The sequence below is a fragment of the Lutra lutra genome, chromosome 9 (assembly GCF_902655055.1).
Source record: "Lutra lutra chromosome 9, mLutLut1.2, whole genome shotgun sequence".
NCBI lineage: Eukaryota > Metazoa > Chordata > Mammalia > Carnivora > Mustelidae > Lutra > Lutra lutra.
In genome coordinates this window covers 15138957-15149900 of record NC_062286.1, presented here as the reverse complement: position 1 = coordinate 15149900, position 10944 = coordinate 15138957, and the positions used below count along the sequence as shown (strand labels likewise).

The window sequence follows — 10944 nt, the reverse complement described above, 5'->3', positions numbered from 1 at the left end:
ATACTGACACCTCAGGCAAGTTCCACGGAAACCGTCGGAGGTATGACCCGTCCTCCGAGCCTATCGAAAGGAGGACAGCTAAGGCGACGAGGCAGGGCGCTGAGGTCACCCACCTGACCGCAAGCGCAGGGCAAAAAGTCCCAGAAACCGAGCGATCAAGCACGACCACCAGCTCAGCCCCGCGTCTGCGGTCCCTCCAAGACCCCCGACGTCCGCGCAGGCGCACGACGCCCGCGGGGAGAGAACGGAGCCGGAAGTGTCCCTCCGCGCCCCGGATGCGACCCGGCGGCTGTGGTTGCCAGGGTGACGGGCGCTCCCAAGAACTGCTGGTACTCGCAACTGGAGAATTAGAACAGGCTTCCTTGGGCGGGCCTGGACGGCTGGGCTCGTCCTCTCGGAGTTCCCAGAATGTTCTTTTACCTGAGCAAGAAAGTGAGTTTTCCCGCGGGCGCCCTCACCTCCCCTTCGTCCTTGCGTCCAGCGGGCGATTCCCGCATCCCGCCGGCGGAATCCGGCGTCCTGATCCCGCGTGGTCTCCGGGCTTCCCACCTTGCTGCCTCGTCCAGCCTCGGACGGTGCCGAACCCGCAGATAATTCTCGGCGGAGCCAGCAGCCCTCTCGCACAGCTCTCCTTTTCCTGCCCCGGGTTCGGTCTTTTTTGGGAAGCTAGCAAGGCAGATCGCTGCGTGCTTCTCCGCCCTTTCCCTCTACCTATTGTTGATCCAGGTGCCTTAAATTCTTTGGTTGGTCATGGGCTGCCGGACGAGAGAAAAGTCATAACAAAAGGGTAGCCCAAGGGTTGTATGTGGAAGGGGAATAGGGACTGATGGTCTGGATTTATACCTCCGTTTCCCTCTTCCTCCCTATAAAACATCAGGTGACTCCCCACTAGGTTCCTGCGGAGTCAGTGTCCTCTTGGGTGCAATTTTTTCTCTCTTCCGCAAATGGTACGGCAGCTCAGGGGATCGTGCCATGCCCATTTTCATCACAGCTCACACTCTGCTAGAAGGACCGTTTTTCTTCTTGGGCGGGGGGGGGATTTTCTTAAGCCTTCACGTGCAAGTCACTAACCAAGTCCTCCGTGAAAAGCTGTGAAAGTGGTTGTGGTTGCTTTTCAGATTGCCATTCCCAATAATGTGAAGCTGAAGTGTGTATCTTGGAACAAGGACCAAGGTTTCATAGCATGTGGTGGTGAAGATGGATTACTGAAAGTTTTGAAGTTAGAGACACAGACAGGTAAATGAGCGCAAGCCCAAATGTTTGAACTTGGTGGGAAATTGGCTAGTATGATTTGTTCAGTGAGATTTGCTCATGGTATTTGTCAGTATGCAGTTCTAATTCTTTTAAAACAAACAAACAACGCGCCCCCCCCCCCCCCCCCCCCCCCCCCGCCAAACTCCCAAACACTTAGTGGTGTTTTTTGTAGAGTATTTTTGCAGTAAAGTTCAGAGAATATTTGCTGGAGTTCTTGATGGAAAAAGAAAAACAATGAAGAATGAGAGCTAAGTCACTATATTGCCTTGTTCTTGTCTGCTTATTGTGCTCTGTTATTTGGTCTAATAAAAATGATGTGAATCCACATTTCAGTAAGGTCACAAAATCTCACACTTTGTCAGATTATTTGCAGGCTAAATCATCCTCTCTGCTTCTCCTTTCTGCTTCTCAGAAAGAAGCAGAATCATCCTTTCTGCTTCTCAGATGTGTTAATAATTTCTCACCTAGTTTCCAAGAAGAGAAAATGAGACTTTTAAAAACATTTTTGTCCATAAGTTTCATGTGATAACAGCTTGCTTTCTCTTTTTTTTTTGGTTCTCTGGACTCATAGCAAACAGTTTCACATTTCCTTTACCATCCATAGTGTTGCTCTAGAATGGAGAGCTAGACGATTCCTGGTCTGTCGGAGATCTAGATGAGGAGATTGGAATCGGAATCTCAGCTCTGCCATACTGAGTGACTTTCAGCAAGTTGGTGAACATCTTTGGGTTTTAGTTCAGTCTTCTGTAAGATAAAGGGCTGAACTAAATTCCATTTTGGATTCAAAGGTTCTACACTTCAACCCTGGGGCCTTTGCATTTGCTATTTCTGAGTCTGGACCACTCCCCATTTTCCCCCTCTTATTCCCCACCTCCCTTGCCACCTCTAGTTTATTCCTCAGTCTCAGCTTAAATGTAATTTCTTCAGAAAGCCTTCCCTGGTTCTCCCTCTCTCCAATCTAAACTAATCTCCCTCTGTTACTATCTCTTATTATGGCTTTACTTCCTCAATTTGTAATTTTACATATATGCATCTATATTTATGGGGGTGGGTGAGTGTGTGTTTAGTATTTCTGTCTCCTCAGTAGATTACAAGCTCTCTGGGGGGACGCCTTATTTCATTTCATTTGTCATTTTATATTCAGAAGCTTCCACAGTGCATGGCACAATGTAGACATTTAGTGAATGAATGAATGAACAAAAGATTCTGCAAAATCTGGTAAAAACTGATTTCCAAAGTCTTTGCTTTCTGATCCCTCTTATACTTTAGACTTTTCAGTCTGTATGTCATAAATATTTGTATTTATGATCTTTTGGGAAGGAATAAGTAGTAATAATAATTACTAATATATTTAATATATTGGGTAACCAGTTTTAAAAACACATTTTGCTTTATTTTTCCAGAATAATATCTTTACAAGGGGGTACATATTATTTTCCTATGTTTCCACCATGAGAAAAGTAGATCAGAATGAGGCATACTTAAAAAATTTTTTTTTCTAATATCATCCAGGAATAGGATTTCCTCTTAAAATAAGCAAGAAAGGTCAAAGTCTTATAATCTGTTACTTTAATGTATTTGTTGTAATATTTTTTTCCCCCAGATGATGCAAAATTGAGGGGTCTTGCTGCCCCTAGTAACCTTTCTATGAATCAGACTCTCGAAGGTCATAGTGGTGAGTCATGTAATTTTTAAAATCATTTGAATAGTCTTTAGGCTAGAAACCATCTACTTACTGCAGAAGTGTTATCATTTTTAATAATGGTGATATTTAAAGTAATCATTTCTGCTGAGCCATAATTAATTAATTGAGCCTAGAGTCCTTCAACAACTTTTACACGATTAAACAATATCTTCAGTAAATCTAAAACAAAGTCAGGCTTACTTTATATATTAAAAAATACTATTATTTGTCTACGGATAGGATATAATCCTGTTTTAGAATCTGACCCATGGTTCCGCATCAAAGTAGACTAAAGAGACATGACAACTGAATGCACTCTATGATCCTAGATTGGATCTTGGAATGAGAAAAAGAAATACCTATAAAGGACATTATTTGGGCAATTGATAAAATTTGGATGTGGACTATGGTTAGATAATAATATATCAGTGTTAAATTCACTAATTTATAATGTGGTTATGAAAGAGAATGTCTTCTTAGGAAATAAATGATAAAGTATTTAGGGATTTAAAAAAAACCAAAAAAACCTCCTCAGTTGTTCATATAACCAAGAAGTTTAAGATATGCTCAAAAGTGTGTTACTGAGGGATGGGGGGATGGGGTTAACAGGGTGATGGGTACTAAGGAGGGCACGTGTTGTGATGAGCACTGGGTGTTATATGCAACTAACGAAATCATTGAACACTACTTCAAAAACTAGTGATGTACTATACAATGGCTAACTGAACATTAAAAAAAAGAGTGTATTACTAATAGAATGGAAAACAAGAAGGGGGAAAAGAGAAATTAGGGCATATACCAACTACAAACAACCCCTTATCCCCCTAAAAAAAAAAAATTCAAGTACTTTGTATGATGTCCTTTGGGTGTTAATATCCTTGGGAGCCAGTCCAGCTTGGTAAATCTTAATTAAATTTGTTTCTGTCAAAAAAAAAAAAATTTGTTTCTGTCATCAGATAAATGGAAGCTCCTGCATCTGACTGTAATAGGTGCCTTTGCTGGCCTGAAATAGGAACAGACATGAAAATTAGTATCACATGTTGTGGGAAATGAGCGACAATAGTGACTACATCCTATGAATATTTTTGAGTGATTGATTAAAGAGTAGCTAGTTGCGTAGGAACCGCGTTGATTTGAACGTGCTGTTGGTGTTTATTATAAAAATACAAATTTGAAATTGTAGCCTTTTTTAAGTTTCTAAATTGTTTTATAAATTTTTTTAGGTTCTGTTCAAGTCGTAACATGGAATGAACAGTATCAGAAGTTGACAACCAGTGATCAAAATGGGCTTATCATTGTTTGGATGTTATATAAAGGTATGCTAGGAGAACTTATGGAACCTTTCACAGATCGGAGTCTGGGTTACAGTGTTTGCATGGGGGAACAACATATTTGAAACGGGCTCCTTTTAACCAGCAGCAGGAATTCATCCTGACCGCACAGGGGAATATTTCTGGATTTATTGCTGCCTACTTTTCCTTTTAACTTTATTTCTTGTTTGAACTGTGACCTTGTGTGAGGAAAGTGCACTAGGTGACTGCTGATTATCTCCAAAATGAACTTAGGCCCTTAGTAGGATAGTTTCTACTTGAGATAGCTCCCCTCCCCCAGGTTTCCAATAAGAATTATTCTCTGTGTGATCAGTGACTAGAGTTAGTTCAGTGGGTAAAAACATTTATTAAGAAGTCAGGGGCAATAATTCATTCTCTTTATTGAGTCATTTAGCTTCCTTTTCTTTCATGGATACAGATTTTATCTTAACTCTGATGGCTGGCTCATGATTTGTACCTTTTCCCTACGAGAGAGCAAGAGAAGGATTAATTTAGGTCTATCACTATTACCAGAAAATAATGCGTAATACATGATCTCCGAGGCCTGTAGCTATCATCTTTAAATGAGAAGTCTACCTTAGTTTTTGTGTGTTGTTTTGAAAATATTCAGGGTATGCCATTTAAAAATTCTTAATTAAAAAATATACTGGGCTGCCTGAGTGGCTCAGTGGATTAAGCCTCTGCCTTCGGCTCAGGTCATGATCTCAGGGTCCTGGGATCGAGCCCCTCATCGGGCTCCCTGCTCAGCAGGGAGCCTGTTTCCCCCTCTCTGCCTACTTGTGATCTCTCTCTCTCCCTCTGTCAAATAAATAAATAAAATCTTTTTTTTTTTTTTTTAAAGATTTTATTTGTTTATTTGACAGAGAGAGATCACAAGTAGACAGGCAGGCAGAGAAAGAAAGAGAGAGAGAGAGAGGGAAGTAGGCTCCCTGTTGAGCAGAGAGCCCGATGCAGGACTCGATCCCAGGACCCTGAGATCATGACCTGAGCTGAAGGCAGCGGCTTAACCCACTGAGCCACCCAGGCGCCCCAATAAATAAAATCTTTAAAAAATATATACTGTACATGAATTTCTTTATGTTTTCAAAGTTTATGTATGCATGTGTATGTCTGGGCAGGGAGTAGAATATGAGAGTACAGGAGATTAGGGTAAACTTTTTCCAAAGTGGGTGTTTTCTGGGCCTCAATCCTGACTCTGATAATGCCCTCCTCGACTATTTATTTCAAATTATGTGATAATTTGGTTAGCTATAGGGCCAGAATCCCTGATACCAAAATGTGGTAAAAAAATAAAAGCAAAACAAAATAAGCTTATGATTTGCCTCACATTCGGTTACATTTTGAGACCTGTCACTCCAGCTCTGTGTGCAAAAATGTTTTTTATCATTCTGCATTATTGGTGTGAAATCACTAAAGTGATTTGAACTGTTGAAAAATTTTTTTCAAACAGGCTTAGAATTTTACCTAATGTACTTGTATTTAATATGCTTATAGTTAGTCATTAGAGAGCTTATGCATGCATATAAAATTATTGTTATTTTGTTTTTTCCTTGGTTATCATCTGAAGTTTTAGGCTTTGATAAAAATCAGTTACTTTGACCCGTCAAAAGTTAATAAAGTTTTATTTTTTAATGAATAGAAAGGAAGGAAGAGAGAGAGAAAATGTGGGCGTTTATTGTGTTTTCTGTGATAATCTTTGAAGCAGTTGTTGGTCAAGGCCTCAGCTAATTTTTTATTTTTTATTTATTTATTTATTTATTTATTTTTGGATTTGAAGGTTTTATAGCTTAACGTTTCAGATTGTAGAAAATTTTGCAGTTATTTATCCCACAGTGCGTTTTATGGAATGTTTTCAACTACGTGAAAGTTTTGACTTGTAATTTTTTTAAAAATTTGTGCAAAAAGGCTCTTGGTATGAAGAGATGATCAATAATAGAAATAAATCAGTGGTTCGAAGTATGAGCTGGAACGCCGACGGACAGAAGATCTGCATTGTGTACGAAGACGGGGCTGTGATCGTCGGTTCAGTGGATGGTAATGCTTTGTTGTACATAGAACTAAGATCAAGATTTGGTTGGCATTTTTGTCTTTAGAGGTTGAATTAATTATATGTTAGCTTTCTGACAAAAATAAACATAAAAAGAGAACACAGTTGTTACACAATTTGATAATGTTCAAGAAACACTTATTTTTTTTTTTAAGATTAATTTTTTTAAGTAAACCCTCCACCCAGAGTGGGGCTTGACCTTACAACCCTGTGATCAGGAGTCTGAGGCTCTACCAACAGAGCCACCTACGTGCCCCTAAGAAACATATATTTTTATGTATACTCAAGTAAAAAAATCTATTTTTAAAAAATGTCCTAGAGTGGCATTGAAAAAAGAGTGAATTAATTTTTCAGGATTATTTTAAATATGTCTGCCTAGTTATACTTCATTTTATACTTGTTAGGCTATTATAAATACGTAGATCTTAGTTTCAAAAAGTATGTAGGGATGTAACAGTCTCTGGTTATTTTTTAAAAATTGAACCATTGAATATTATTGATATATAACATTAGTCTTAGATGTACAGCATAATGGTATGATATTTTTATATGTTGTAAAGTGATCATCTGGTCATTTTTTAAGAGACCTGAGCATGTTATTGTTACTTGTGTTTTATAGCTTTAAAACCTGTGTTTTTCAAATTTTAGTTATTTAGATAACTAAATTTAGATAACTGGGGCTTCTGAGAGTCTGTACCTTTACTTTAATGTGGAACTCTCTAGAGAATTTATTTGAAAATGAATTTCATTTTTCCATTTGTTTTTTTCTAGTATAACTTCATTTATTCCACAAATGCTTCTGAGAGCTTACAAAGTCACAGCTATAGTTCTAGGCACTAGGTATGACAAAAAATATTTCAGATCTAGAGCAGGAGAAATGGATATGTAACCAGGCATTACAGTGCCTGGTGGTAAGTGCTGAGACTGGGAAAATATAGCAACATACAGTAGAAGTATCTAACCCAGGCTTGGAGGGATCAGGGAAGGCATCCTAGAAGGTGATGTGTGCTGAGGCATTAGGCACCAGGAAGGTTGGTTTGTAGAGTGTCCTAGGCCTAAGAAGTAGCATTTAAGAAGGCCCTCAGGGGTTGAACTTAGCCATGTTTAGAGTATTGAAAAAATTTTGAGAGTCAGTATAGTATATTACTAAAAGGAGAATAGTTGTGTGTGATGAAATTAGAGACATTAGCAGAAGCCAGATTATGCAGATCATAAGCTATGTGAGGAGTTGGGATTTAAATTTAAGGGTACTGGGGAGCCAAAGAAAGGTTTTAAGAATGGGAGCAGGGTGATCGCCTTTGTTCTTTGGAAGCATCTCTGTGACTGCAACATGAAGACTGGAGGGAGGAAAGAAAGATAGGGGGCAGGTGTATCAGTTAGAAAATACTATGGTGATTCACCCAAAGGCAAGGGAAGCAAGGGCAAAAATGAACTATTGGGATTTTATCAAGATCAAAAGCTTTTGCACAGCAAAGGAAACAGTGAACAAAACCAAAAGACAACTGACAGAATGGGAGAAGATATTTGCAAATGACATATCAGATGAAGGGCTAGTGTCCAAAATCTATAAAGAACTTAGCAAACTCAACACCCAAAGAACAAATAATCCAATCAAGAAATGGGCAGAGGACATGAACAGACATTTCTGCAAAGAAGACATCCAGATGGCCAACAGACACATGAAAAAGTGCTCCATATCACTCGGCATCAGGGAAATACAAATCAAAACCACCATGAGATATCACCTCACACCAGTCAGAATGGCTAAAATTAACAAGTCAGGAAATGACAGATGCTGGCGAGGATGCGGAGAAAGGGGAACCCTCCTACACTGTTGGTGGGAATGCAAGCTGGTGCAACCACTCTGGAAAACAGCATGGAGGTTCCTCAAAATGTTGAAAATAGAACTACCCTATGACCCAGCAATTGCACTGCTGGGTATTTACCCTAAAGATACAAATGTAGTGATCCGAAGGGGCACGTGCACCCGAATGTTTATAGCAGCAATGTCTACAATAGCCAAACTATGGAAAGAACCTAGATGTCCATCAACAGACGAATGGATAAAGAAGATGTGGTATATATACACAATGGAATACTATGCAGCCATCAAAAGAAATGAAATCTTGCCATTTGCGACGACGTGTATGGAACTAGAGGGTATCATGCTTAGCGAAATAAGTCAATCGGAGAAAGACAACTATCATATGATCTCCCTGATAGGAGGGAGAGGAGATGCAACATGGGGGGTTGAGGGGGTAGGAGAAGAATAAATGAAACAAGATGGGATTGGGAGGGAGATAAACCATAAGTGACTCTTAATCTCACAAAACAAACTGAGGGTTGATGGGGGGAGGGGGGTTGGGAGAGGGGGGGTGGGGTTATGGATATTGGGGAGCGTATGTGCTATGGTGAGTGCTGTGAACTGTGTAAACCTGGCGATTCGCAGACCTGTACCCCTGGGGATAAAAATATATGTTTATAAAAAATAAAATTTAAAAAAAATGAAAAGAAAATACTATGGTGATTCAGGTGAGAGGTGGTGGTAGATGGTGGCTGAACCAGGGTAGTGACAAACAGGCTGGAAATAAGTAGACATATGCAGGAGATATTTAGGAGGTAGAATAGGTAGGGCATCATTATTGATCATTTTGGGGATGAGGGTATGGAAGTGTCTAGAGTAACAGCCAGGTTTTTAGCTTTGACAACTGAACAAATGCCGATGCCATTAAAATAAGGGATGTGGGAGTGGTGCCTGGGTGGCTCAGTTGGTTAGGTGTCTGCCTTCTCAGGTCATGATCCCAGGGTCCTGGGATGGAGCCACATATCAGGCTCCCTCCTCAGCGGGGAGCTTGCTTCTCCTTCTCCCACTCCTCTTGCTTATGCTCACCTCTTCTCTCTCTCTCTCTCTGTCAAATAAATAAAATCCTAAACAAAAAAAAAAAAAAAGGGATGTGGGAGAAAGACTGGTTGTGAGGGAACATTTCATTTTCAGACATGTTGATTTTGTCATGCTGTAGGACAACCAAGTAAAATATGTCACACCATAGCTACGTGTGTGCATCTGGGCTAGAGTCATACTTTTGGGAATCACCAGCATATAGATGGTAATTTAAACCATTGGAATAGATGAAAAACCTAGGAGCTACCTGTGGAATAAGAACCTGCAACGTAAGTGTTGGAGATAAAGGAGTAAACGAATGCACAGAAACCAAGTAAGAGGGAAGGGGTGGTTAAAGAAAAGCCTGCAGTGGACCTAGCAACAGGCCATTAGGGACCTCCTGAAGGTCATCTCAGTGGACGTATGGGGTGGAAGCCGGGTTGGGTTGGTCTCAGGGTTGAGTGGGAGGTGAGGAAGTGGTGACTGCAGGTGTGAACTCTTTCAAGAAGCTATAGGGTAGTGGCTAGAAGGGAACTTGGGGTTGAGGGAGATGTTCCTTGTTTTGTTGTTTGTTTTTATTTGAGGTGGTAGTTTCGAAGAAGGATAGATCTGAGTATATTTAAATACTTGTACGAAAGGGCCTGGAGAGAAGAGTAAGAGAAAATGTGAATAATCAGTGGAGATAGATCTTTGCAAAGCTAGGAAGGGCTTAGACCAGTAAGGAGGTGGAGGGATTCACCCTAGATGGGTGTCTGGTTAGAGATACACCCCTTACTTTGTTTTGGGGGGCAAAGCAGAAAGGGTTATTGTGGATTCAGTTTTGTCCTGAATGTTTGAAGGTGGAAATGAGGGATTTCTTTTTTGAAAGCTTTTATTTTCTTTCCAGGGTTGAAGATGAATTCACCTGCTAATTGGGAGTAAGGTCCTAGATTAGAGTTTTGAAGAGAAGGGGGAAAGTTGGAAACAGCTGCTATTTCAAATATTTAGTAGGGTGTTTGGCACATGATAGGTGCTCAGTAAATATTTATTGACTGCATAAGTTGAGCAAATACATTGTGCTATGAAGAATGTGAGTTCTCTTCAGGGAAACAGATTTTGGGGGCAGTTATTGAAGAATCATGACCTTGAACTTATGTTTTATGTTTTATTTTAGGGAATCGCATTTGGGGAAAAGACTTGAAGGGTATACAGTTATGCCATGTAGCATGGTCTGCAGATAGTAAAATCCTACTTTTTGGAATGGCAAATGGAGAAATACATATTTATGATAATCAGGGGAATTTTATAGTAAGTGCATATATTTTCATATATTCATTAGTTTTGGTTACACCATTTTATGTGATTATGTATCATTCATATATGTATATGCATTCATTATGATGGTTTGTGTCATCAAGAAGGTCTTCAGTTCAGTTTTTTTTCCAATCATTTAGATTTCTTAATTAAAAGAGACTAGGTCACTTCAAGGTAAATTAGTGCTTTTAGTTTGGAATTTTTGGTAACTGGGAAGGACAAGATTTCAGTGTATTGAAGCTGAGGGGTAATGAGTTGAATGTGGTACAGTTTAATCTTTGTGTCTTCTAATAGCAGAAGCCTAAGTTTACGTGAGATACCAATGATATATATGTATTTTTTTCCAATGATATTTTTGTAGCAAACTACTCAAAGCTGTTTGTAAAAAGAATGGAAGACTTCAACAGTAAGGGACAAAAGATCAGGTCCTGGGAAGCAGGCAAAATAGAAGAGA

General features: G+C 39.7%; 1 protein-coding gene across 1 annotated transcript in view; it reads left to right on the top strand.

The window, feature by feature from the left end:
- Positions 1-285: 285 nt before the first annotated feature.
- WDR35 (WD repeat domain 35) overlaps positions 286-10944 on the top strand; it is a 66023-nt gene continuing 55364 nt past the window's right edge. The window contains 6 exon segments of the mRNA XM_047746314.1: positions 286-432; positions 1119-1236; positions 2858-2929; positions 4162-4254; positions 6175-6303; positions 10351-10484. Coding sequence (XP_047602270.1) covers positions 409-432; positions 1119-1236; positions 2858-2929; positions 4162-4254; positions 6175-6303; positions 10351-10484 — 570 coding nt within the window. The 5' untranslated portion in view covers positions 286-408.